The 27966-nt window shown below is 40.6% G+C and overlaps 1 protein-coding gene across 1 annotated transcript; it reads left to right on the top strand.

Annotated features, from left to right (window-relative positions):
• Nucleotides 1–693: 693 nt before the first annotated feature.
• Nucleotides 694–27876, top strand: NMU (neuromedin U). Its single transcript, XM_056855082.1, has 9 exons — nt 694–853; nt 7828–7886; nt 9459–9506; nt 9606–9665; nt 11575–11604; nt 11712–11762; nt 14673–14747; nt 23416–23469; nt 27841–27876. The coding sequence occupies exons 1-9, from the start codon at nt 694–696 to the stop codon at nt 27874–27876; spliced, it is 573 nt and encodes a 190-aa protein (XP_056711060.1).
• Nucleotides 27877–27966: the final 90 nt, after the last annotated feature.

Genomic DNA, 27966 nt, shown 5'->3' on the forward strand with positions numbered 1-27966 from the left:
CCAGAAAATATTTTTGTGAGTCTTTAAGGTGCTACTGGACTCTTGCCCTTTTCTACTACAGTAGAGCCCTTAGCTCTTCGCCGCCTCCTGAAAGGGCGAGGGAGCTTCAGTGCCTGAATCCTGCCCAGGGCGAGCGGGGACCAGGGCCGGTGCCAGTCTTTTTTGGGCCCTAGGCAAGGCTAACTACTTGCGCCCCCCCCCCCCGCCAAATTGCTAGCCAGTTTTCAAAAACAGATAGGGAAAATAAAAGCCTGATGCATTCCTGCAAAACTTTTCATAAGGCGTTATAATGAATTATATCCCATAGCACCGTTGTACCCTGGCAGAAAATATTTTTGTGAGTCTTTAAGGTGCTACTGGACTCTTGCCCTTTTCTACTATCCCATAGCACCATAGTGATACTTAAAGAAAAAAAATATTAAATGGTCGGTTGCATTTTTTTTTTGCAAGGAACTAATCTGTTTAAAACGGCGCCCCTCAGGCCAGGCTTGCGCCCCTCTGAGGTGTGCGCCCTAGGCCACCGCCTGTGAGGGGGAGGGGGCGGGCGGGGAGGGTCGCGGGGGGGGCGTGGCCTCCCTGAGTGACGCGCCCTCCTCCCTGGCGTCCGGGAGATTTAAAAGCGCCGGCTAGCCCAGGCGGGGAAGCCCACAGCCCCAGAGCGAGGGAAAGAGAGCCGGAGCGCGAGGAGCCGCCATGCAGGGGTCCAGCGCTTGCCGGCGCCAGGCGCAGCCGCCCCCCCTCCAAGGCCGGAGCGGCTTCCACCCCGGCCCTCGCAAAGGGCAGCCCGGCTGGGGGGGCCCCGGGCGGCTGCGCGTCCTCTTCGCCCTCGCCTTTTGGGTGAGCTCGTGCAAAGGTAAGGGGACGGGGGCGCGCCGGCTCCCCTTTCCATAGCCCCGGCGCTCTCTGCGCGCGCCCCCACCCTCCCCTCGGGGAATGGGCACTTACTCTAGCGGGACTCCCCCCCCCCTCCGCGGCAGAGTCGATCGCCTCTCGTTTCTTTGCGCGCTCGTGCCAGCTATACTTCAGGGTAACCTTCGCAATAATAATAATTATATCATTTTATATATTTATTTATTTATATATTTATTAGTCCTGCTAATAATGTAGTCCTGCTTTGGCACTTTCTCTTTTAACTTTATATATATATATATTTTCAGGGTACAAAAAACAAAAAGGGTGGAGAGGGAAATGAGGAAAGCATTAAATTTCTGTGTCCAAACTTTTCCAAACTATTGCATCCACGTTTTATGGGTTAGCTTATTTTAGAATACACCCTTGATTTCTTATCAATGCTGTGTGTGTGTATATATATATAATAAACTGCTTAAACGCGTACTAATATCTTCTATTATAAATATCTCTATTAAAGACTAGCACTGAGTGTGTGTATATAGATATATATAACTACTTCAGATATAGGCAAAATTTAAAATACGTGTGTTTGTGTTAAGTGCCTCCAAGTCGCTCCCGACTCATGGCGACCCTATGAATCAAAGTTCTCCAAAGTGTCTTATTCTTAACAGCCTTGCTCAGATCTTGCAAACTGAGGACTGTGGCTTCCTTTATGTGTGTGTTAAGTGCCGTCAAGTCACTTCCGACTCATGGCGACCCTATGAATGAAAGTCCTCCAAAATGTCCTATCTTTGACAGCCTTGCTCAGATCTTGCAAATTGAAGGCTGTGGCTTTCTTTATTGAGTCAATCCATCTCTTGTTGGGTCTTCCTCTTTTTCTGCTGCCCTCAACTTTTAGTAGCATGACTGTCTTTTCCAGTGACTTTTGTCATCTTATGACGTGACCAAAATACGATAGCCTCAGTTGAGTCATTTTAGTTTCTAGGGTCAGTTCAGGCTTGATTTCATCTATAATCCACTGAGTTGTTTTTTTGGCAGTCCACGGAATCCGTAACACTCTCCTCCAACACCACATTTCAAAGGAATCTATTTTCTTCCTATCAGCTTTCTTCACTGTCCAGCTTTCACACCCATACATAGTAATAGGGAATACGATGGCATGAATTAATCTAGTCTTGGTGGCCAGTGAGACATCCTTACACTTCAAAATCTTTTCTAGCTCCTTCATGGCTGCCCTTCCCAGTCTCAATCTCCTTCTGATTTCTTGGCTGCAGTCTCTCTTTTGGTTGATAGTGGAGCCAAGGAATAGAAAGTCTTGAACAATTTCAATTTCCTCATTGTCAACCTTAAAGTTGTGTAATTCTCCTGTAGTCATTACTTTTGTTTTCTTGATGTTCAGCTGTAGTCCTGCTTTGGCACGTTCTCTTTTAACTTGCAGCAGTAGTCGTTTCAAATCTTCACTATTTTCTGCCAATAATGAAGTGTCATAAGCATATCTCAAATTATTAACGTCCCTCCAATTTTCACTCCACCTATATAGAGTGAAATTTATAGAGTCAATCCATCTCTTGTTGGGTCTTCCTCTTTTCCTGCTGCCTTCAACGTTTCCTAGCATGATTGTCTTTTCCAGTGACTCTTGTCTTCTCATAATGTGACCAAAATGCAATAGCATCAGTTTAATCATTTTAGCTTCTAGGGGTCAGTTCAGGCTTCATTTGATCTATAATCCACTGATTTGTTTTTTTGGCAGTCCACGGTATCCGTAACACTCTCCTCCAGCAGCTCATTTAAAATACTTGCATGGACTTAACTTGGCTCTGCATTCCTTGCTGCTGGACATTATCTGAGAGCCAGCGTGGTGTAGTGGTTAAGAGCGGTGCTTTGGAGTGGTGGACTCTAATCTGGAGAGCCGGGTTTGATCCCCCACTCCTCCACATGAGCGGCGGAGGCTAATCTGGTGAACCGGGTTGGTTTCCCCACTCCTACAAATAAAGCCAGCTGGGTGACCTTGGGCTGGTCACAGTTCTCTTATAGCTCTCTCAGCCCCACCTACCTCACAGGGTGTCTGTTGTGGGGAGGGGAAGGAAAGGTGATTGTAAGCTGGCTTGATTCTTCCTTTAAGTGGTAGAGAAAGTCGGCATATAAAAACCACTGTTCTTCTATCAGTAAAAACGTGTCCAGTTGGCATATTTTCAACATAGTAAATTCTTGCGCTTAGATCCTTTCGATCTTGTGTTATCAGCAATGCCAATGATCTGAGTAACTTTTAATGACAGGTGATTAACCCCGACCCCGTACCCTTTTTCTCTGCTGGACTTTTGTAAGGTTCAGCTAATTTGCCAGTTCAAAGTCGCTGGCCAGGGGAAAGTTTCTGTGTGTGCGCATGACAGTTGATGAGTTGAAGTTATTTAGACTGCAGCCTTAGCCCGACTTAGATTCATATCTGGCTCCCTTCAGTGGAGCTTTACCACAGGAAAGTGTTCTTAGGATTGCGCTGTTAGTGCATTTTTACCCCACCTGTCCTCCAGGAGTTTTAGGTTGGCATACATGGTTCTCCCTTCCTGCATATGACCTTCTTTGAATATCCTATACTGAGCTCTCACCGTGGTAACTATGTGCCCTTTGAGGAATTTTGTTAATTTAGAAGCCTGTGTAATTTTACACCAACCTTAGTTTTTCTTGTGCAATGTGTACTTCTGCCTACATCGTATTTGCTGTCTATTTTATATGCTGCCTTTGGTCTTTCAAAAAAAAGAGTCCAAGGCAAGTAACATAATTATTTAAGCCTTCGGGACCAGTCTGCTCACCATTGTCTACTGATTTGAAGTAACAAGAATGGAAAGTAAGTTTTAAAATCCTGTCCAATTCCAGGATTGAACGAATACTTTTTACATGCTTCTAAGAGATCAGAGACAGTTATGCTAGGAAAAGTTGAGGGCAGCAGGAAAAGAGGAAGACCCAACAAGAGATGGATTGACTCAATAAAGGAAGCCACAGCCCTCAATTTGCAAGACCTGAGCAAGGCTGTCAAAGATAGGACATTGATTCATAGGGTCGCCATGAGTCGGAAGCAACTTGACGGCACTTCTCACACACACACACACACACACACACACAGAAGGTTTTTCATCTAATTCATTATGTTCTAAAGCAGACATAAGCAGATCTGGAGGCAATTTGGAGCGTTTTGATAGTGTTTTGAATGACATTTAAACTGCTCGCATATTTGAAATTGTCACAGAAACATCATTAGTTAGCATCAAAGAAATCATGTTTCAAATTATGGGTAGGAGGTATTTAACGCCAATCAGCTTACATCCCATATGAATACAATATTTGAACGTGTTGTGAGGAAACAGAGTTCTACACACATTGTTGGTGGTCTTGCACTGAATTGCAGAAGTTTTAGGCAGAATTATTCTACAAATTAATTTTTAGAAGTCGCTGGTTATTGTGCCCCCCAACCTCTTACAATTTTAGTGAATCTTTTACATTCCAAACTTACATTCCAAAGTGAGGAAAGAGCTAGTATTCGTGTTACTGATTACAGTTAAACTTCTCATTGCTGAAATGGAAGTGTAAAAATGTACCTGGTATTTGGCAATTTCATGGGAGACTCTTATATTCAATAATATAGCTTCACAGTTGAAAGTGTTCTACCATCCATTGTACTCAACATACTTTCTTTATAGGTGTCTTCCATTATTGAAATATCTTAATAGATTTGGCTGTATTCTTGTATTAGTCTTATCTGGTTTTTTTGTGTATGGATAACTTACATATATTTATTTTATTAGTAGGTGTGTGTGTGTTAAGTACAGTCAAGTCGCTTCCGACTCATCGCAACCCTCTGAATCAATGTCCTCCAACATATCCTATCTTTGACAGCCTTTCTAAGGTCTTGCAAGTTGAGGGCTGTGGCTTCCTTTACAGCAGGGATGGGGAACCTTTTTTCCTCCAAGGGCCATTTGGATATTTATAACATCATTTGCGGGCTGTACAAAATTATCAGCTTAAAAATTAGCCGACCAAGCCCCAAGCAGGCAGCTGCCCCAGATGACCCCCCCCCGGTGCGGCAAGCAGGCAGGCATCCAACCGGTGGTGCATTCACCCACCTGGTGGCACACGATGGTCTGTTGCACCAACCGGGAGTAGCCATCCAGCCACACATCGGAGTTGCTCCTACTCTGCACAGTCGAGGCCGGATTCTACAGCCGGCTCCTGCTACCTCTGCCTGCAGGGATGAAATGAGGACATACTGGCTAAGAACTCCCCCCCCCCCCGCGCGCATTCTGGCCCTGCCCCCCTTAACCCCTTCATTGTTGCCACTTCCGCCCCCAGCCCTCTTGTAGTAACAGAGGGAATGTGTTTCTTCATGGCCTGGGTGGGAAAGGGTTAACACAGTTTCTTGGGAGGTCCTAGCAGCTCCATAGCTAACGACTCTTCTACAAGGGGGGAAAAAGGTTCCTGTTCTCAGCAAAACAAATTCACATCTGCCTTCAATAGAAGCTATTCCTGTCCGCGAGAGGGGGCCGATCACCAGTCTTAGATCCTTCTGAGCTAGAGATCTGCCAGGACCCACAAAGGGCCAGACCAAATGATTTCAGGGGCCTTAAATGGCCCCCGGGCCTGACGTTCCCCACCCCTGCTTTACAGAGTCAATCCATCTCTTGGGTCTTCCTCTTTTCCTGCTTCCCTCAACTTTTCCTAGCATGACTGTCTTTTCTAGGGCCTCTTGCCTTCTCATAATGTGACCAAAATACGATAGCCTCAGTTTAGTCATTTAGTAGGCATACTTTACTTATAATACTTTACTTTATAATACTTAATACTTTACTTTGTAATACTTTACTTAATACTTACGTAGGCATACTTTACTTATAACCTGAAAAAATATTTTTCTGGAGACTTTAGTTTTTCTCCCCCTTTGTATAAGTGGCGCATGTAGCAGGTGTGCTGATGGCTATTTTTAATGTTTTTTTTTATTTTATTTTGTTTGTAGAAACTTTTACAAAATAAGTGAAGAAAATGGTTTGTATCTTTGTAAGCAAAAATATACAACCTAGAAGTCAAAAGGCCTTCAAGACTGACTATTTGCCCCAAGAACTTTAAAGTTTTATTGATTTTTAGACTGCTACTTTTCTTACCCTTTTTATTGGTGATGGTGATAGTATTAACATGCTTGCTTTAACTAGATATGTGTGGATACTTTTCTTCTTATTTGACTTAAGTTTTAGATCTCTTTTATTATAAACTTCATAGGAAAGATACTCCTAACCCCTTAAATCAGTTACCTTCTTCTGTACTTTCCAGATCTGCAATACCTTTTTTTGAGATTTATAGTGCAATCCTGCATAGTGTTATAGCCTTCTAAGTCCATTGAAGTCAGTGGGTATAGAAGGGTTTAACTTTGTTTAGGATTTGATTAGGATTAGGTGACCAGAATTCACTGTATTCCAAATGAGGCCATGCCATAGATCTATATAAAAGTGTTACAAAATTGGCTGTTTAGTTTCTGTCTCTTTTCTAATAATCTTCACACTGAGTTGGCATTTTCATTGAGTTATCCTTGAAAACCCAAGCATTTTTTTCTTTCTTACTTGCTGCTGCCAGTTCAGACCTCAACAGCATATGTTTAAAGTTAAGGATTTTTTGTAAACAGTGTTAATTTGTGTTACTGTGTGGTTATCTGTTCAGGTATCAAACAACGTTAATGTTTAAATGCTGAAGGACTCCTTGCTCATAACCCACACAAAGTTCCTGGTGTCAATTTTTTCAAGGTTTGTGTGTGTGTATTCTAGTGTAATTATGTAGTTTGGCATTGTATAAAGTTTTTTTTTCACATTAGCGTAACATGAGCTGAAATGCATAAGAAACATTTAAAAAAATTTATTGCTAGATGGCAGATAGACAAACCCTATGTTTTAAAAATAAATGGAAATAAATGTTCATATCCCTGCATTTCATGTGTAAACCTAATATGAGTCTGAAGGCAGGGGTGGATTTTCAAAAGACAATCAGCAGGTGAAAGGACTGCTTAAACCTCCCCTGATTAATCAGTTCTTCTCTGCAATTGCCACCTGTGTCCCTTTAAATATTTCTTCTTTAGCTGGGCTCCAATTGTGGGAAAACTAATAGGGGGAGTTTCCCACTACCGCACTCACATTATCTCAGCAAACAAAATTTGGAAACCAGCATTTGCCAAGACATCTCATTTATTCTAAATTTTCCATAGGACCCTAATCAAAGGGTTAATAATACTGAAGTGGCCTGACTTATAGAGGGGACATCTAAAAAATACAAGCTCAATGGTTTCCAGCTCCCCTGTGTTACACGGGCAAAGTCTCTCCGCCCTGGGTTTCTTCTTAAATCTCCCTTCTAATATGGCAGATGGTAAGGCTGCACATCTGGCAAGTGTATAGGCCCTCCTATGTGTGTTCCTTTCTGGGGCGTCAACTGTATATTTACCGTTTTGTTTGATCAACACTGAGGCATGTGCATTTTTAATGTTCATAAATATGCCACATAGTACAATGTATATGCTAACAAAGTAATGATTATTTTATGCTCTTAAAGTGATACCCTGAGTTCATGTTTTGTAAGTAAATATTGCATATATTTCCATATTCTCCCTTTTTCTTCTTCTTTGCTGTTATCCCCTCATGACTTCAGAAAATGTGTGAGATTTTATGTAGAGAGCAGTGGCATAAAATTGTTAAAATCAAGGCATAGCTTTTGGAATTAAAGTTAAATGTCGTTATTTTTTCCTATCAAATGAATATATATTGAACATTTAACATCCATCTTGCTTTTCATACAAATTCAACAGTTAATCACAGTAACCCTTTTAAAGAAAAAAAATTGTTTGTGGTAACATTCATTTATTCTCATTCAGATGCAAATACACATGAAACTATAGTGAGCTTTGTGTAATGAATAATGATATAAATAGCAATTTTATTCACTTATTTCCAGGTGCACCAATGGCATCCAATGTTCTACAAGGAGAACAAGATTTGCAGTTGTGGAATGAGGTAGAGAGCAATATCCCATGTTATCTGTTTTAATCTTATTGTTTATTGATTGTTTTTGTGTATGTGTTCCCTTTTGTTTATAAAGGAAGGAATTTATAACTAAGGCTTCTAGGATGTGGGCTTCGATTGCACAGAAGATTTCTGCATGAGTGTGTGTGTGGTGTTTTTTTTAAAACTGATTTCCTCTTCCTGGTTCAGACCTCCATCAACAAACCAAGCTGTTCCTTGGGGTTCACCCATCCCCCAGCTGCAGCATTTTTGGGATGAATTTTAGGCTACTGGGGTTGGGGAGAAAATCTTGCTGCATAAGTAGAAATTCCTTCCATCTGCAGAAATCCTTTGTGGGATCCAACTTGTGGATAATGATTTATATCTGACAGTTCACATGTAGTCCAGAATTTTTGTTCAGTATCTTGAAAATCTCAGATTTTGTGTATGTGCATCTTACATTTACGTATAAGTAATTTCTAGCCCGAGGGATGGCAGCATGGTCTAGCCCAATTTCGTCAGATCTCGGAAGCTAAGCAGGGTCAGCCCTGGTTAGTATTTGGATGGGAGATGATCAAGAAATACCAGGGTTGCTATGCAGAAGAAGGCACTGGCAAATCACCTCTGTTAGTCTCTTGTCTTGAAAACCCCATAAGGGGTCGCCATAAGTTGGCTGTAACTCGACGGCACGCACACAATTTCTAGCCCAGAGATTATACTGATGCATTCAAAAGTAGGTTGCCATTAGTCATTAAAAGGTCACACAGAGGGTTAGAGCCAGATTAAACTTTCCATCAGAAAAATCCAACTTTCCCACCTTTCCTCTTGCATGGCAATGCAGTGATCTCCACAAAATGCTGTTCCTGTGAGATAGAGAATCTTGAGGAACAACATGAGGGGAGTCTCCAGTGGGAAGAAAGAATCTGTAAAAAGTGCTAATTTAGTCTGGATCCAACCTGGAGCCTGTAATACAAACCTATAATCAGGGGATGTGTCTACTGTTCAGGATCTGTTTACTGCATGTCTTTAGAATCAGACTGAAGAGAAGTCATGGGTGATCTCCAAGTGCTAGTCATAACAATACGAAGGAGAAGAAGGTATCTATCTTGTTAGAAACTTCTGTCCAAGGAGCATGAGTGTGAGTTGTTAGATCAATTCACCTCCAGCCTGGTACAAAGGAAAGTGGGGAAAGGTCATTACAAGCAAATATCTCTTACTTTCCCCTGTACCTCTCCAGGAGACCTTTGTAACCATTGTCAAAATAGGACATTGAAAACCACAGATAGGGGAGGTAAAGAAATATGTTTAATATATATAACCATCATATCAGCAGATCAGAACTTGGGTGCTGCAAAGGTTTCTGCATAGGGGTGCAGAAATGTCTTGGAGGAACTCTATTTCCTGAAGCCCCACGTCTAGGGAAGGCAAACCACTCTCAAAGAAGGGGTGTCAAATTTTCTAATCTTGTCTTCTAATCCTGAGGTGTGAACTCTTGACTGAGAAAAGAAAGATCTCAGAAAACTTCATTTTAAAATTCAGTACAGCAAGTAAGTAATAGCATTATTATCTTGTCAATATTTACAGATAGATGATGTGTGTTCTGCTTACCTGGCCAGAGATGCTCAGCCTCAGGTTAGTTCATTTTTTAAAAAATCATTCAAATACAAGACAGTTCAGTAAACCCAATCATGAGACTCTGGTTTGTTTTTTTTTTGTTTTTTTTACCTTTAGTCATCTAATGCATTGGAAGAGCTTTGCTTTATGGTTCTGGGACTTCTACAGAAAAATCAGGTAATGAATGGTAGTTAACATTTTTATTTCTAAAACTTGATTGCCAGTGTATTTTTTTCCAGTGCTGTGAAATTAATTCTTAACATCCATTCAGATAATGGGTTGGATCCTGCCTAAATTGCCATGAATGCAAAAATGCTTGTGCAATTCACCTCCCCCCATGGCATCCCAAAATGTCCCCTGAAATGCTGCTGTTAGGGGATGGGGACCCCCCAGGAATAGCTTGGAGGGAATATACGGTCTCTGGTGGAAGGGGGGAATCAGCAAAAATCCCCCCCCCCCCGAGCCTGTGGAAATCTAGGTGGGATCCATGTCACAAACAGTTACGATTCTCCAACATATGGTATCCCAGCTGTCGCTTCAGAGTTATTCACAGACTTCCGAGTTGGCACTGATAGTCAAATTACTGGTTCAAGGGCAGAGAAGTGGTGCTGGTGATAAAACCCTTTTCTCCTCCTGACCTCAAGAGTTTTCTAGGCTATAAGCTGTGGGTGCTGCTTTACAGATCTGAATTTTTTCTTTGTTCATGCTTTATGGTTTAGAATTGGTGTCTCCCTTTATGTTTTGCAGTTATAGGATATAAGTTACAGAATGGTCTCGAGTGTGGAGTTGGGCCACTTTTTTCACAAGGCAAAGAAACTGTTTTTATTGCTTTCCAAACATTTTTGAGATGCTGCTATCATTGAATAATGGGGAGGAAGTGGAGGTTCATGGCAAGCCATGGATTTAGCAGTGGAAAAACTGGTTTCAGCTGTGTTTGTGCCAGAGCAACAAAATATGCTCAATCGTAAAACTCGTTTTGTCAGCAAATTCTGATGGGAGATTATACATTATTGTGCCAGTACATTGTCCCAAATTATATATGTTTCCAGGTAGATAATCATATGTCAATTTAGAAGCAGGGCGCAAATTATTTATATGTTATTTATTTGTATTGGCAGTATGCATCTGCTTGTTTTTACAACCAAAGTGATGCATAGTTTGTCCATGAAACTACAGTGGAAGATTTGTATGGTCTGCGTGTCTGTACATGACTAGAACTTGTATCTTTATATTATGCAAAATTCACCATTCTAAGAATATTTGCTATATTTGAGAAAGTAATTTCTAACTCTGTTGGCTACAGAGATATGCTAGAAAGTGTCGGCAATGCTGGTTAAAAGAAGCCAGAGGCCAAATGAATAAGATTTCGAATGAGCAAGGATGTGATGCCATTCCTAATCCTTTGTTCTTCCCCATAACAAGCTGCATGGAAAATAAGCAAAAATTTGCATTTACTTATTTTGTATAACATATATACTTTGTAGAACTCAGCTTAATGCAAAATCAGCCCAAAATATTATGTGTGTGTGTGCTTAAAGTACAGGTACACACCATAGTGTGTACCAGCCAGAAAATACTAGCAACAGATCCTCCAGTTTACAGAAATGTATTCTGCCATCATTCTTGAAACATCATATTTGAAATTCAACTTCATTGTATAGTTCTTCTGTGAGTGGAAGAACTCTTCAGAAAGCATGTTGTCTAGCAGCTATCACATGCTGCTGGAAGACAGGATAAGGCAAAAATAGTGCACAGAAATACTGGCACCATATTGGCTATAATAAGTTGTGTTGGTGGTGCATCCTTAAAATGAAATTATAAGTTAACAGTTCAGGATGCACATCTCTTCCACACCATTTGACTAATACAATTGTCCAACTATGTAAAGGAATTTCTAGATATGATACAGACACTATGGAACAAAAAAGAGTAGAAATGCTCAGTTTTCATTGATAAAAATATTAATAATTCCAAAGATTAAAAAACCAACCACCATACCAGTGTTTGGAGAAACCCCCCCCCCAAAAAAAAATCTGTGCTGTGCTGGATTTCTTTTAAATCCCTGTCCTCATTATTGTCTCTATAGGCGTTAGATGAAAAAGACAACACCAAAAGAGTAAGTGTATTTTCATCTTTCCTTTATTTGATTGTGTTATGTGTTTGGAAAGCCATGGCTCATTAACCTTTCTCAAAGTAAATTGCACTTTTAATTTCTTTGAACAGTTCTTATTTCATTATTCTAAGGCCCATGACACAGGCAGCTCAGACCTTCTGGTAAGTTGAACAGCCCCTTCCCCTGTCAGTGAAACACATGCTTGTCATTAAAGAGAAAATGACATTATCGTTATTTGGACTTCCAGGCTGAGATCATTGCAATCTGTGAAACTGTTTTAAAGGTAATTGACAGATCTTGGTTAAACACATGAGGATTTTTTATAGTGAAGCAGAGCATTGGTCTATCAAGGTCAGTGTGAACCCACGCTGTGTCACTGGAGTTCAAAATACCAAAAGGGGAGTGGGTACCCAAAGCACATGTATACAGAAAAAAAATACCACTATGCAACTAACAGTGCATTCATAAAGAAAGTTACTCTAATCTAAGCCCACTGAAATGAATGGGCTTAAACTGGAGTAACTCTCCTTAGGAATGCACTGTGAATGTGACAAACTATATAATTTCAAAAAGGTGATTTATAATACCACATACAGACTTATTATATTTGAAATACTTATCTCCAAACAATGCAACATATACAATTCCTCATATAAACTTATAATGTTCGAAATACATATCTCCAAACAATGCAAACTATACACGAAGGTTTCGCGATTTTTATCCTTGTTTTATCCTTGTGCCCCCTCTAAAAGTTGAAGTCTAATGGAAAACAGATAGCAACCATATTTGAAAGTCAACAGTTCAAAATTTAGGAAGAAAACAGACGAAGAACATGTGTGCTAGAGACAAAAGCAGTATCTGAAATAAGCGTTCCTGCTGGGGGTGGTTTTCCATCAAACATAAACTAGTGTTATTTCTCTAAAATACTACATAATTATGCTGGTTTATACTAATTAATGATCCAAGCAACAAATGTTGATAACGTCGATTCTATAATAAACATTTATTGAAAAAGCAGAAGGTTATTTTTATTTTGGGTTTCATTTGAAACAAATATTCAGATATTTTGTGTATAACCTAAACAGCTAAAAATGTGTTTTAATCACCTGGTGTTTTTAAAGTGTGCTAAAAGCACCCTTACTTGTCATACCATATGGAAATCCTGAGTTGAAATGATATAGTAGAGCTTATCATTTTCATTTGTCAACCTAGTCAATGTTTCATATTTTGCCCAATGTTGTCTTAAGTGTTTATGGGCAATAGAACTGAATCTTTGCTTTAAACTTTTACACTCTGAGAGAGCAGTCTTAGGCAGAAGCAAGCCCCATTGTATTCAGTGGGGCTTTGTCCTAGGAAAATGCTTTTAGGATTCCACGGTTAGAAACATAGCTTACCATCTTACTGCTAGAGGCAATATAGCATCTGTGGGTTTGCAGTTGCATTGATGTGATCTTGGATGCTGCTTTGTGATTTTGGCAATCAGTGTTCCAATGGGGTTTTGAATCTTCCACAGTATTTTTCTTTTTATAGCTTCTGACATTATTATGTACCTCTGGTAATACAAGGAAATTAAATGGTTCTGTTAAATAAGCTGGGGTTTTAGTTTCTTTTAGTATTTGATTAAATTATTCTATTTGAGTCTTTTGACAGAAGTGTATTAGAAGTGCACTTTGTTCACTGTGATTATAAACAATGGGATATCTTTTAACTTTTGATCTTTTGCTTCCTGCTGCAAAGCAGACAATGATGCAATGTCTTTTGCATAATATTTATATTGAACTTATGCATGTTTGTTGCATGAAAATCATTTAAACAAAAATATGAAATAACAACACACTTATTGTATGTGTAGTGCAATCCTAGCAATCCTATTATACTGTATGCCTTCCTATTCAATCTGGAGCCCTGCAAGCGCAGAGTCTTTGTAACCAGTAGTGACTGGGTGTTGTGGAGTAGCAGAATGACTTAAGCTTAAGATGATCAGAACAGTGCAATGCCACGGAGCAGAATGCAAGGAGGCAATACTTAAGGAATGAGGAAGCCAAGGATTAATTACATCAGCTGTTGCATTTAAGTAATACAGGATCAGGAAAGACTGCCTTAGCTATGGCTCTCCTTTTAAATATTGTGACATCTTAAAGGGCCATTTTCTGAGCTATATCACCATGTTAGTCTGTCACAGTAGAAAAAAGCACCTTAAAGACAAACAAAATTTCTGGCAGGGTATGAGCTTTCATGAGTCATAGCTCACTTCTTCAGATAAGTTTCAATCAGATACCTGAAGAAGTATCTGAAAATGTGAGCTGTGACTCACAAAAGCTCATACCCTGCCAGAAATTTTGTACATCTTTAAGGTGCTACTGGAGTCTTGCTCTTTTCTAATATCTGAGCTGCCATTCAAGCATTTGTAGGGTTTCAGTCTAGGTTTCTTCTTTTGCATTATGAACCTGATATTCCAGAAAGAGCACAATGGAGATTCTCTGGAGAGGTGGCATCTAAGTCATGTGCTGTTGAGTGATCAAGAGACCATTGCTTTTCAGTTAGGGAGACAAGTTCCATCTTCTGATTGAATGCTTGAACGCTAAGCGTTATATAGCTGTGTGTTCCTGATTCAGGTCTGGTCTAGCAGATCCTCTTGGCTAGAGATAGCAAGGTTTACAATAATCCTAAAATTGCTCCTTCTGGCAAGGAATGCTAGAGACCTTTGTCTTGTGCTATTTTGGTAGAACCTGTGGTCTTAGATGGGAGGTAGCTGAGGATAACAAACTCTAAACTACTGTTGGCTTCTCCAACTCCAGCATCCTCTTGGAAAGAGCTTTGAATAGTCCATGTAAAATTTGGAAAGAGACACAGGCATGAAAATATCTGACACTGTGATTTCCATCATGGAAGAGAGTGGCAGTGCAGTCGCAACATCAGAAGCACCCCCGAGACTGTCCCAAAATAGGATTGCATCAAATATCTTCCATCCTTTGCTTTGCATGATCTCTTCATAAGCTGGTGCTGTAGTAAAGAGGTTTTTTTCACATCCGAAGTCCAGGATTTCATTGTTATTCATGTCCTCTCAGTCGTCTGTCCTGCATCCTTTACTGCAACTTGTTCCCCAACTGCATGAGAGGAGACCGAAGAGATACAAAGTGGACGTATGTAACTTTTAAATTATGCATGCTCATGTTCCCTTCCCTGCTTTCTGAAAATACCCTGCATGTATTCCTGAGATGCATCAGATTATTGCATTTTCCATTTTTTATTGTGCTGTTATTGTTATGCATTTTTTACCTTCAGTAATTTGTGCCTATAGTGCCATACAGCATATTAAAAAGTTACTTAAAGGAGAACAAAAACTGCTTATTTGTGGAAATAAAGTATATCAATGATCATCTCTAAATAATTATGCTATCTCCTTTTAAAGTTGTGCTGTCCTCATTGAAATAAAGAATTTTAATATTACTGTCCAGAATTCCTCTCCCCCTCAGAAATTCCCTTTCCCCCTTCCTTCCCCTCCTCTCCCTTCTCCCTTCCCCTCTCTCCTCTTCTTTCCCCTTTTCCCTTTCATAAGAACATCAGAAAGGCCATTCTGGATCAGACCAAAGCCCATCAAGTCCAGCAGACTGTTCACACAGTGGCCGATCAGGTGCCTCTAGGAAGCCCACAAACAAGACGACTACAGCATTATCCTGCCTGTGTGCCACGACACCTAATATAGTAGGCATGCTCCTCTGATACTAGAGAGAATAGGTATGCATCATGACTAGTATTCATTTTGAGTAGTACCCATGAATAGCCCTCTCTTCCATGAACATGTCCACTCCTCTCTTAAAGCCTTCCAAGTTGGCAGCCATCACCACATCCTGGGGAAGGGTGTTCCACAATTTAACTATGCGTTGTGTGAAGAAATACTTTTTTTATCTGTTTTGAATATCTCACTCTCCAGATGACCCTGCGTTCTGTGTAAAGTGCCGTCGAGTCGCAGCCGATGTACGGCGACCCCTTATGGGGTTTTCAAGGCAAGACTCACAGAGGTGGTTTGCCATTGCCTGCCTCTGCATAGCAACCCTGGTATTCCTTGGTGGTATCCCATCCAAATACTAACCAGGGCTTACCCTGCTTAGCTTCCAAGATCTGATGAGATTGGGCTATACCATTCTGCCTTCACTCCTAGGGTGCCGTTACAGGGAAACAAATTGTCAATTGTTTTATTATTCTATTTCACCACTGTGAAAGTACCCCATTTAGATCTTCTGCCTCAGCCTCCAAAAAGCCATGGGCCGTTTTTGACTTTTGGAACTAATTTTTCAGTTCCTATTAATGTTTTATGAAAGAGATTAAGTAGAGGCAATCTAAGGTTGGCAGTGTACTAGTAATAACTATAAAAAATTCAACAAAGTCAAATTTTCATATAGCAAGTTTTGTTTCAATCCTCTCTATTTCCTGCTCTAATTGGACCTCTGTACCACAGTTATGCAAACTTACTAGATTTCCTTGAAGCAAAATTCTAACTTGAAAGAAGACTCTTATCAAAGTTGTACAGGCTCCTCTGAGAACAATCAATAGCATCCTGTAGGGCATTGGATTTTTGTAGGTTTTTTTTAAAGACCATGAGTTTCACTGAGGAAGTATATACCATATATTTCTAAGTCAATTACAGTACGATCCTATGTAGGAGAATAAGAGTGTTAACTCTGTTTAGGATTTGCACTGTGAATTTGCATTCTCCATTTCAAATTTCTCAAAGACTTACCTTTTAAATAGGCCCAATTCCAGACTTTATTTATAGAACCTGACCTTTGTAATTGAAATTAGATTGAAGGAGATTCAAATGTTTGACCGGCACAACTCTTGGTCATATCTGAATTTGTTGTTGTTGTTCAGCACTATTTCACTTCTCCACATATCACTCCATTTAATCAGATGTAAACAGCCCTGACCTGGATGGCCCCAGCTAGCTTAATCTCGTCAGATCTCAGAGGCTAAGAAGGGTCAGCCCTGGTTAGTACTCAAATGGGAGACCCCCAAGGAAGTCTAGGGTCACTATGCAGAGGCAGGGAATGGCAAACCACCTGTCTTCATCTCTTGCCTTGAAATCCCTCCGAGGTCACCATAAGTCAGCTGTGACTTGACAACAGTTTACAAACATACAGTCTTCAAGACCAATATTGTAGGCTACAAAATGGCTGTGAACCCTCCCTTCCCTCAAGCGGCTGTGATGACTTGTAAAGATGTAACCTGTTGCAAACATTCTGACTGCTCATGTGAAGCTGGCAGTTTTCAGAATATTGACTAAAAGCACAGGTTCTGTATGTGAAGGAAAATTACTTTTTTGATTGGAGAAAACATTGTACAAGCCTTGGAGATAAGAGGGGTCATCCTATTGGTAGAAGGTGGAGAACAATTCATTTCACAGGCAAGTAAGATGAAGGCCTATCTGAGTGATAGGAGGCCCCCACAAGTAGCTTGTAAAGCTCTTCATCACTGATGCAACTGACTGTGGACCAGAAGTCCATCCTACCTTGGGTGAGGCTGTATTCCAGCCCTCCTAAGATGCAGGTTGGCAATTTAGTGCTTCTGCATCCTGAGCTACATGTGGATGCTCAGGTGGTGGCAGTGATGCAGCACACTTTTTACCAGCTATGACTAGTTTATCAACTGCATGATTTGTTGGACACAAGGGATCTATTCACATTCCAGATGTTCTGGTAGACTGATCTAGTGCAATGACCTGTACATGCAGCTGCTCCTGAAAAATGTCCGGAAATTGGAGTTCATCGAAAACCAGTGTGTGTTAACAAGTGCCAGCTGCCTGGTGTTTATTATTGCAGTTTCGCCATAGCGACATTGGTTCCCACTTGGTTTCCAGGCCCAAATTAGGGTGCTGTTTAAAGCTTGAAAACGGCCTAGGTCTGAGGCTTTGCCATGAGTACCACTGTCATTACACATGTGAGTGGAAACCTGTGACTCACCTTTTGGTGGCAGCATCTAACTTATCGGCTCTCCCTCCCAAGGGAGTCTGTGAGGAAGCAAATGAGCCAATTTTGATTCAGTGAGCTTTTAGGCTCATTTAAATTTGTAGGATAAGGTATTTTAATTCTGTGTAATATGGTGTTTATTGATTAGTTGAATTGTTACTGTTGTAGTTTGATTGGGTTTCATTGTATGTTTTTATCGATGTAACCTTAGATAGTCAAAAAGGTGGGGGTATAAATGTCTGAATAAACATAAGAGAAGGAAGAGTAGACTGAGGGGTAGAAAGCATCAAATACCTGAGGGAAAGATAGGTGGGGGATAAGAGACCTGAGAGAGAGGTAGAGAAGGCACTGAGTTACGTTACGGAAAGGAAGGGTTGGAAGGTACAAGAGAGGTCAAAATGCTCATCAAGTGTTTAGGAATATAAAAAAGCTGTTTAGTGGGGACAGGCATTGGATCTCTGAGGTGGCTTAGGTTCTGCATGCAGCAAAGCCAAAGAGGCAGCAGAGCAGGGAAGCTGAATTTTATAGTGATACGAATTAATCAGCCAGTTCCTTGGTTGAGGATCTGCTTGTTTGAATAAAATTAAGTTGTTCTTTTTATAAATATTCTTTTCCTTTTTTTCTCTACTTTGAGAGAATCTGATTCAGTCAGAACTGTCCCATGAGGAACTGAAAAGATAATTAAAGATGAATTATCCAACCTATCATTTGCCTTTAAGGAGAGAAAAAGACAGAACAAAAAGAATTAGTATATGACCTACTCATAAATATTTTAGAGGGATATGGAATTTATCTTGCCAGTTTTCAAAGGAAAAAAGATGTAACCAGCCAATACACACGTCCACAGTTTATCGAAAATTGGTTTAGAAATAAAAACTAAAAGTGAGATGTGGGTGCAAGGTAATACTATTCTTCTGATTAAGAATAAATAAAATCAGCGAGAAGATTAAGAAATGGCACGACATTCCAAGGTGAGGTGGTTGATGGGTGTTTTTAGCCTATTGACAAAGAACGAGGGAGGGGGTTGTTTGAAATGAAGGTACAATTGTCCTCTTGATGGCCCATCCTGGGTGGATCAGATATTGGGCTCTTTTTGATCAACAGCTGGATTGAAGGAGATACTTTTCCTATCAACTGGAAATGGCCATATTGCCTTGATGAAGCATCCCTTGAAGCAGGGGGTATGTAAATGCTTTATGAGTATCGGTGACATCCTACCTGGTATGTGCTCTGGACATGGCAGGCCAGATGTGCTCTCTGAAATTTATCCCAGGGATCCCCGTCGCACTTAGGCTGTCAAGGGGGTGCTCTTCAAAACAACAAAGAGTAGATTGGGGTTCAAATTGGGGTAGCTCAACTGAGTAGAGGACAGGAGCCTTACAGTTCCTTTAAAAAGGAGCACTGTTAAGCAGTAAAGACATATTTTTTGAAAAATGTAAAAGAAAAAACTTGCAGTGCACTTTCAGAAAATAGCAAGAGATTTAAGACATGTTTTGAAATTTCTTTACTTTGATTTTTTTTGCTATCTTTGATGTACAAGAAAGTAGCTGCTTTTGTCCTGTGCATTCTAAGAATATTTGAATATTCACTCTAAGTCTGGCTAGTGGTTCTCATAACAAAAGGATGAGGAACGGGGAGGAATATATACATTAACTATCAAAATAACCTGATCTTTAAAAGTTAAAAGACAAGCCATTGCTAAAGATCTTAAGGGGGGAAGCAATGCTGCACCACTCTAACTCATAAAACAATGATTGTTAGACCAGAGTGGTCAAACCGATGAAGGTCTTGTAGGCAACTTGAGAACATCTATAGACAGCTATCTTCCTCTCCCTTGACTCTTTCAGCGTACTTTACCAGTATAAGGAACTCTTAGTATGTCAGTCAGTCATGTATTTATTATGCATGGCCATAGGCCTTTACAGTCGAGACAATATTACAACAACTTAAAATATAAAATCCCTTAAAAGTCATAAGATTAAAATACACCAATTAAGTTCCTTTCCTCATTTAGTGGCCTTCTTTGCCTTAATCTTCCTAGCCGCTAGGTCATAAAGTGCAATTTTTCGGGAAACAAAAGGGTCGATATCAGAAAGCAAGAAAATTAGTTTGTCAGCATCAGATAATGAGTGTAAAGTGGGAAGAATATTTACCAGGAACTTATTCCGAGTTTCGATGTAAAGAGGGCAGGCTGGGATATAATGGGATAGATCTTCCACTGAACTACTGTAGATACAGATACGTTGAGCCCAAGTTTTTTTCAAAAAACGACCGGCAAGAAGCTCCGTGGGCACAGTCTGAAATCACAGTAATGAGAGCTGCTCTAAAATTATAAGCTGTTATATCTACCAGATAATAAGTTTTAAAATGATCTTTTTAAATCATTTTATACCATGGGGCTGAGGAACTGTAAGTACAGAAAGACACACTTAGATATTTTACCACTCGCAGTCTTGGAAGGCCGTTTTAATGGGATCCCATATAGGAAAAGAGTCTGCTTCTGTGATCAAAAGTCTGTTGAGGATCAATTTCACGTCATATTCCAATGTCTAAGATATGAGGTTGAACATAACAGATTTTTGTGGACCATCATATCCCACTTCTCAGGAAGGTCAGATCAGGAGAAATTAGTTATATTACTGAAAGATAGAGACAAATTCATTACTTTCCAAATGGCAAGATTTGCTGCCGCCATCATGAAAGATAAAAAGATGATGAGGCATGCTGTCCATAGTATGTCTGCCCCGTGACTGCTCCTTTCTGGGTCACTTGTTATCTTTTATTTGTCTCTGGACTGTATGGTCTTTCTTTGCTATTATTAGATATATATATATATATTTACTGATGAATTTATATTTTAATACTTTCTGGAAAATGACTAATTTAAAATTATTTTACTATTTGTAATTTCATTTTAGTGAAATTTCCACCTTATTCTGTATTGTTGTATGGCTTTTTTGCTAATGCGATAAAGACTTGACAGTATCAATGACAATATTCACTCTTTGCTTGAATACATTTCTCTCTATGCTAGAACAATAAACATGCAATATATTTTCATCCAACCATCCAAAATATCACAAAACAGTAAGCAGGCTTTTGAGTTCAGTAGAACTCTTCATCAAACAATAAAAAAAAGTTTCAAGACATGTTAGCGAAGCCCCTTGTCTGCAGTTGGTAAAGTCTTAAAATAGAATCTAGAATTTGTTGCAGATTTGATTTGATTAGGTGGATGTCGTGTGCAGAAACAGCACCTTAAACTGAGCCCAGATCAAATTGACAGCCTTTCAGTGATTTCAGAATAAATGCCATATACCGGTAACTGGAATTACAGCTATAGTTGAATGTTTCATTGTGCCCAGATGTCATCTTCTGAAGCTCACTCATTGAGGTGTTCCTCACAGAAATTAAAAGAACCTATTTGCAAAGAAACCTTGTGTATCTAATGAAACTTAGTTTCATGTTGATTTAATTAGGGTTGATATGCCCAAAATGAAACAGTTGAGGTACTCTTGTTACAGTTATTTTCTAGAGCTGATGCTGAATTCCCCCCCCCCCCATATTCATTTATGAAGTTTTTCCTTTGGGAAAGCATGAGAAATTCTGAGGAAAACCCAAAAGAGTAATGATGAAAATAATGTAGTTTCTCAGAGAGGTTTCTAACATCCCTGTTACCGAAGTAGAAGATAACATGTGGGCATTGCTGTTCACAGGGCAGTTGAAGGAAGAGTGCATGAAGTGGCAGGGCAGAAACAGTTAAATTTTTGTGTTAGAACTCTTTCTAGCCCTTGAATGTAGCAGAAGTTGTTTAAATATAAATCATTCCATTGTTTCCACTCTCCTGGGCTTCTTCTGTGGAATCTTGTGATATAGTGTATCAAAAATCTTAAAAATTAGTACTACAAAAGGCTGTGTTAAATTAAAATATTTTATTGTAACTATGCTTTACATTGGTCTTATGTCCTGTTGACAGATGTGCAATGAATGTTTTGATCCTTTGTATTTAATTCCACCGCCCTGACCTGGATGGCCCAGGCTAGCCTGATCTCGTCAGATCTCAGAAGCTAAGCAGGGTCAGCCCTGGTCAGTATTTGGATGGGAGACCACCAAGGAAGTCCAGGGTTGCTATACAGAAGAAGGTACTGGCAAACCACCTCCGTTAGACTCTTGCCTTGAAAACCCCATAAGGGGTCGCCATAAGTCGGCTGCGACTTGACGGCACTTTACACACACACACATTTAATTCCACCATGACATTTTGCTTTAAATTCTACCACATTTTTTCCTGCATTCTTGTGCTACAGTCCTAAGAAAACTTTCCTTGGAGTAAGCCCCATTGAATAAAATGGGATTTACTTCTGAGTAGACTGGCTTAGGATTGCTCCTTTGGTAACCCTTCCAAGTGGTACCTTTCCTTCCACCTCTTTGCCCAATGTTGGTGACATGATTGGAGACACCCATTTTGAAGTTTCGGCTTTTATTTGTGCCTGGATCACTTACTCGTATCCCACTGTTCCTCAAAGCAGCTGAGAGTTGTGCATTTGGGGTTCCTTTTATTCATATTAACAGCCTACCTAGTTATTTTAAAGGGTGGACCAGCCTGTATTGGTTATTATTGTGGGATCTCATTTAACCTTTTGCTTCTGTTAGGCTTACAGAAAACAGTACAATTATTGAAAAAATTTAATTTCATCTTATTTTTTATTTTATTGGAAAGATAATATTTACATGCATACCAGTAAATTTGATTAAATAGATATTTAGCAGCTATTAGAACGTTGAAGGCTACCTTCTTCTTAAATCAGAATTTCACCCCTGGAGGTAGCTAATCCTTTCCCATACCCACCACATTTTCTCTGGATGTCTTTCCTCAAACGGCTGCCCTCTCAAGGTTCTAGACATATGTTTGTGAGGGAGGACACGTCTGGAACTTTTTGGGTAGAAAATCTTATTGAGGGGAAGAAGGGGGCAGCAGCAGGGGAGAAGACAAATAATCCTTTCTGATTACCGTGAGTCATTCAGGTTTCATGACATGCCTTTGCATGTGACTTGGGGCCAAACAAGATGAAGGGTTTGGCCATGATTCTCCAACCTGACTCTGATCATGTCACTGCCAAACATTAGTTGAGGGAAACGAATTTTGCACATGTACTGGGGCACAATTTGACTCAGAACTGTGGCACGGGTTGGGGGAAGCTCCGTCTTCCCCTTTTTCCTGAAATGGCCCCAGTAGGCTTTATTACCTTGTTGCAGGGCTGCATGTGCAGCCTCACATTGAGGAAAATGACACCCCCTGGCCATTTTGGCTTGGGGAAAAGGCACGGGGAGATGCAGAAGCCCCTCCCCACCAATACCACAGCCCAAAGACAAACTGGAATGCAGCATGCTTGGGAATTTTGTTTCCCTCAAGTAATGTTTGGCAGTGACATGATCAGGGTCAGGAACGTTGACCCAACTTGTTGCCAAATGATAGACCCTAACAAAACAATGACGTTCCCAAAGACATCTAATGGACTTGGGCAGGCCTCAATTTAGAAAAGCTATTTCATGACTGAAGTGATATTTGAACTTCATGACACATATACTTAATCACTACTTCACTACATCATCTATTAATTCTTGTGTATATATCGTCATTCCCATTATAGACAGAACTCCACATTTGCTATAGTACATGGATTTGAGCAATTGCATTCTGCAAGTACTGGAAAAAAACCAGGCTTCATGAAAGTTTTTGAAAATAAAATCCTCACAGATAGTATGTTGTTATTTGATTTAATAAAACTATCCCGTTATAACATGTTTGTTTTTGTTTAAATTTATTTGAAATCTGCTGTCTTTTCAGGAAGAGCTTCGAATACCTGGAGGAGTTCAGAGTAGGGGATACTTTATCTTCAGGGTATGCCCGTTTTTGTTTTCTTCATTTCAAACTGACGGTTACATTGCCCCGCCCCCCAATTTAGATGCTGGGTTGGTAGTTGTTAAACTTTAATTTAGTACACCAGTCCCCCACTTCATACACAGTGTCATAATTGAATGCCCTTGTTTATTAATTAATCATAGAATCATAGAGTTGGAAGGGACCACCGGAGCCATCAAGTCCAACCCCCTGCACAATGCAGGAAATTCACAAGTACCTCCCCCCCACACACCCCTAGTGACCAGAAGTTGGCCAAGATGCCCTCTCATCATCTGCCTAAGGTCACAGAATCAGCATTGCTGACAGATGGCCATCTAACCTCTTCAATTAGTTGAAATATTTATATGTCACCTTTCCCACAAACCATGAGAACTCAAGGTGGCTTACAGGAAAAAAACTTGTCTTTGAAAGAATGTTCCATAATGCTGAAGCCTCTACCAACCCCCCCAAAAAAGTAGTCTATGCTGTTGGCAGGGCCGTCTTAATGCATGGGCACGCCGGGCAATCGCCCAAGGGCCCCCACGAGCATAGGGGCTCCATGCTAATCTATGTATGTTGTGACTTGCTGTCAATGAAGAAATAAATACTATACTAAATTATAAATATTTGTTATTGGAAAATGCATATTTAGCATGTGTTTTACTAAAGATAATGAACAATATTAATGCTAATTTGGGTTTGGATTAAGAATAAATACTGAAGTATAATGTAAAAAAGGACTTGTTCATTATGGAAGCTCCAATAAATATATCTTTAATTTTAACGACCATTTATGTTTTTATTCCTGCGAGTGGTTGTGTAGGTAGGGGCCCCAAGTGCACTGCTTTTGCCATTCCATCAGGGGAGTTAATGGGTCATCTATTGTGAGAGAGTATGCCAATGTGGTTCTGGCCAAATAGACATTCCTTGTTTAGTTGCGACCTGCTCAACGAAGCGAGAGACAGATGGATAAAGCCTTTTATCTGGGAATCTGCTTGTGAATTGGAAAATTTGAGGGTTCTTTTAGCTGGGGTGGACTTTAATACTACATTGCCAGTTGCTAAGTTTTTATCTCAGTCAATCAAGATAAAAAAAAATACTAATTCTCTTATTGTTTGTCTAGATATCTGTTTATATATAGATATATAGTTCCTTTTAAATTTTGATCTTAATGTGACATTGTTCTGGGCCGAATTGGCCATATGAACAGTATCATTAAAGTAAGTAAGTACACTGCTTTGCCTGGGGGCCTGTGATGCTGTTAAGACGGCCCTGGCTGTTGGCGAGTAGCTCGAAGGGAGGGCACAACTGGAAACAGGCCCTAGGAGTTTCTGAGGTGGCAAACAGGTTCTCACCAAGTGAATAGTTAGGACATAAAAGAAGCCTTCCAGACAAAGCATACATTCAGGCATACATTCTGTGAGACCCATGGTCATATCCTTAAGGTTATGTTCGATTTCAGTTGCCATGTGCCCTTTAAGGATCTGAGGGAGAAATCTGGGACTTTATCTTCAGGGTGAGGTGAACAGTACGGAACTCTTCTTTGCTTCCTCTTTAAACCTGATGGGTTGGATCCATGCTGCCTTTTGGCTGGTAAAAAAAGAGTCCCCTTATACACCCAAAAAGACTACTCTGGGGATCAAATGCCAGTGAGGGACTGGGGCTGTAGTAAGGAAGGAAATTAGATAAGGTTGAGTGAAAAAGCTAACTAGATCCCTTCAAAAACCACCCTTTTTAGCCCCTCTATTCCTGCTGGCTTCCTTCTTTGGGAAGACCCCCTAAAGGGATTGGCTTGTGTTCTCCTTGAGCTCCAATCCCCAAGCTACAGGAAAACCCTGTCTTCCCAACCCCTCAGTTTGGGACCCAGCTTTCATTAAAGCATCTGCCACCACCAAGAGTCCTTTTCCTTGTTTCCTTCTGAGGTCATTTATGCATGGTCGCGTTAACCTCCTTTATTCCCCGTTTCAGCCAGGATCAAAGTAACCGGGGTTGGGGGAAACTGTATGCATTGACTGGAATGATCAGGGACGAAACTGTGTGCTAATGGAGGCATGAATACAGAAAAGCAGTCTCCCAAGTTCAGATCAAGTCCCACCCCTTTAAATGCTGCTCTGTAATTGGCTTACCTCGCAGAGATTTCCTTCCCCCCAAACCCAACTGCCGCATAAAAAAGCATTTTAAGAACAAAAAACGGAGCAATCTGAAAGAAGGGGGGGGAGAAATCCAAGCCTCGTTTTAAAAAAGCCTTTATTTTGCCCAGAAAGAGCTCCGAGGTAGCAGGAAGCACTTGAATCCCTGCCTCTTTACACACTGCTTTGTGATTGGCTGTGAGAGAAGCCAGTCTTCTGTGCTTCCCCAGTTTGGCTATCTGGATGCTGCCTTGAAGAGGGGTTTGCAAAGGGTGGGGCGAAGTATGCACGCTCTGTGACTCCGGAATGAGGCAGGATGTACGGTTTAATTCGGGCCAGAAGAGGAATGGGGAGAGCCGGGTTCATTTTGCATTGAAACTTCCAAGGAATTAGGTAATGGGCATATTTAAAAATTTGATCCTGGCTGAAACGGAATAAAGGCGAGTAAAGCGACCATGCATAAATAACCTGAGTCTCCCTTGGACACTGTTGGTCCCCCAGAGATCAGTGAGTGAGAGAGAGGCAGAGAGAAGCTCGGTGCTGTCCAGTCAGCACTGGCTGGCTTCTGGTCGCGTAATATGAGCAGCCTTTCATGAGCAAGAGACTCTAAAAGCAGCCTAGTTGCACATTGGTTCAGTGAAAGAAAGTGGATCTTTAATAGCTATGCATAAATCCTGCTAAACTGGGAACACTCAGAAGACAGTTACTGGAGTCAGAACAATAAGGTGTAATGCCAACTAAGCCTATTGTTACATGGAGACTTTACCTTTTCCTTGTGGAAAGTGGACACCAGGTAAAAGCTTTTTGGACAAAACTTCCCTTCTTGGAGACAAGCCTCAAACTCTGCTGGCAACCTTTCATATACTTTCCTTCCAGCTTGGGAATGTCTTGTTGGGACCAGTCATACTCTCAGGAATCAGGCTAAAGTTCCCCGCTAGATCTAATATTGGCCAGTTACCCAGAGTTCTGGGATACTGTTTTTTTAAGGACCCAGACTGGGATATTAAAAAACAATCCATCCTGGCTTTTGGCATTGAGACCAAGGGCTGGAGTTGAGCCCAATTGTTTTTGAAGCTTTCCCAGCCCACCCAGCATGGTGTAGTGGTTAAGAATGGTGGTTTGGAGCAGTGGACTCTGATCTGGAGAACCGGGTTTGATTCCCCACTCCTCCACATGAGCAGCGGAGGCTAATCTGGAGAACTGGATTTGTTTCCCACTCCTACCCACAGAGCCAGCTGGGTGACCATGGGCAAATTACAGCTCTGTTAGAGCTCTCTCAGCCCCACCTACCTCACAGGGTATCTGTTGTGGGGAGGGGAAGGGAGGTGATTGTAAACTAGTTTGATTCTTCCTTAAGTGGTAGGGAAGTTGGCATATGAAAACCAGCTCCTCTTCCTCTTTTTCCTCCTTCTCCCTAAAGCTGTGCCTATTCCATCCTGGAGCAGATCTAAAGAAAAGTCCCTGCTTGAACTTTTAACTTGCTTAACTGTTAGTACTGTGCATGTTTAACTGTTAACAGTTAGTTTGTGTTCCATTGTTATTAAATATGGACAACAGGCAGAACTAGTAGACAGTAAAACAGGTAGACCAGAAGAAGAATGTGTTACCGAGTGGCAACCAACTCATGGTAACCCCAACCATGGGGTATTCAAGACAAGAGATGAGGAGAGGTGGTTTGCCATTGCTTTCCTCCATGTAGCAACCTCAGTCTTTCTTGGTGGTCTGCCATCCAAGGTCTAACCATTGCCAACCCTCTGCTTAGCCCCCAAACCCTGACAAGCTCAAACCAAACTGGCCTGTTCGGGTAGAAACAGGTAGAGAAGGTTTCAGCAAATAAAGCCTTTCAATAGTAAAACAAATGCATTCACATATTTTGAAGAATGGATGCAATGCTATCTGTATGTAGTAGGGTGAATGGAGGGCATTTTTGACTTCAGTGTTTAAATATCCTATTTATGTCTGACAAAGGGAGCTCTGACTCTCAAAAGCTTATAACCTGGAAATCTTGTTGGTTTATATAAGGTACTACTGGACTCCAATCTAACTGTTCTGCAGAGCAACATGGCTACCCTCTGAAATGAAATACCCTATGTAACTGATTTACACAAACGGAAAAGCATTTTGAATACTCTTCATGCCCGCCTGCAGTGTAAATGCATTTTAACAGGGATATCTTGTTGACATTCTTTTAGATGTACTCAAAAATACTCACTTCTTACCTGACACATGTTTTTTTTCCTAGCCACGCAATGGGAGGAGATCAACTGCATTTCGTTAAAAAGGTATTCGTCTTACACTTCATTCAGGAAGCCCATTCAAAGCCTGACTCACCATTACAAGTGTAACCTAAAACCCACGTTTTAAAAAG

The sequence above is a fragment of the Euleptes europaea genome, chromosome 9 (assembly GCF_029931775.1).
Source record: "Euleptes europaea isolate rEulEur1 chromosome 9, rEulEur1.hap1, whole genome shotgun sequence".
Classification (NCBI taxonomy): domain Eukaryota; kingdom Metazoa; phylum Chordata; class Lepidosauria; order Squamata; family Sphaerodactylidae; genus Euleptes; species Euleptes europaea.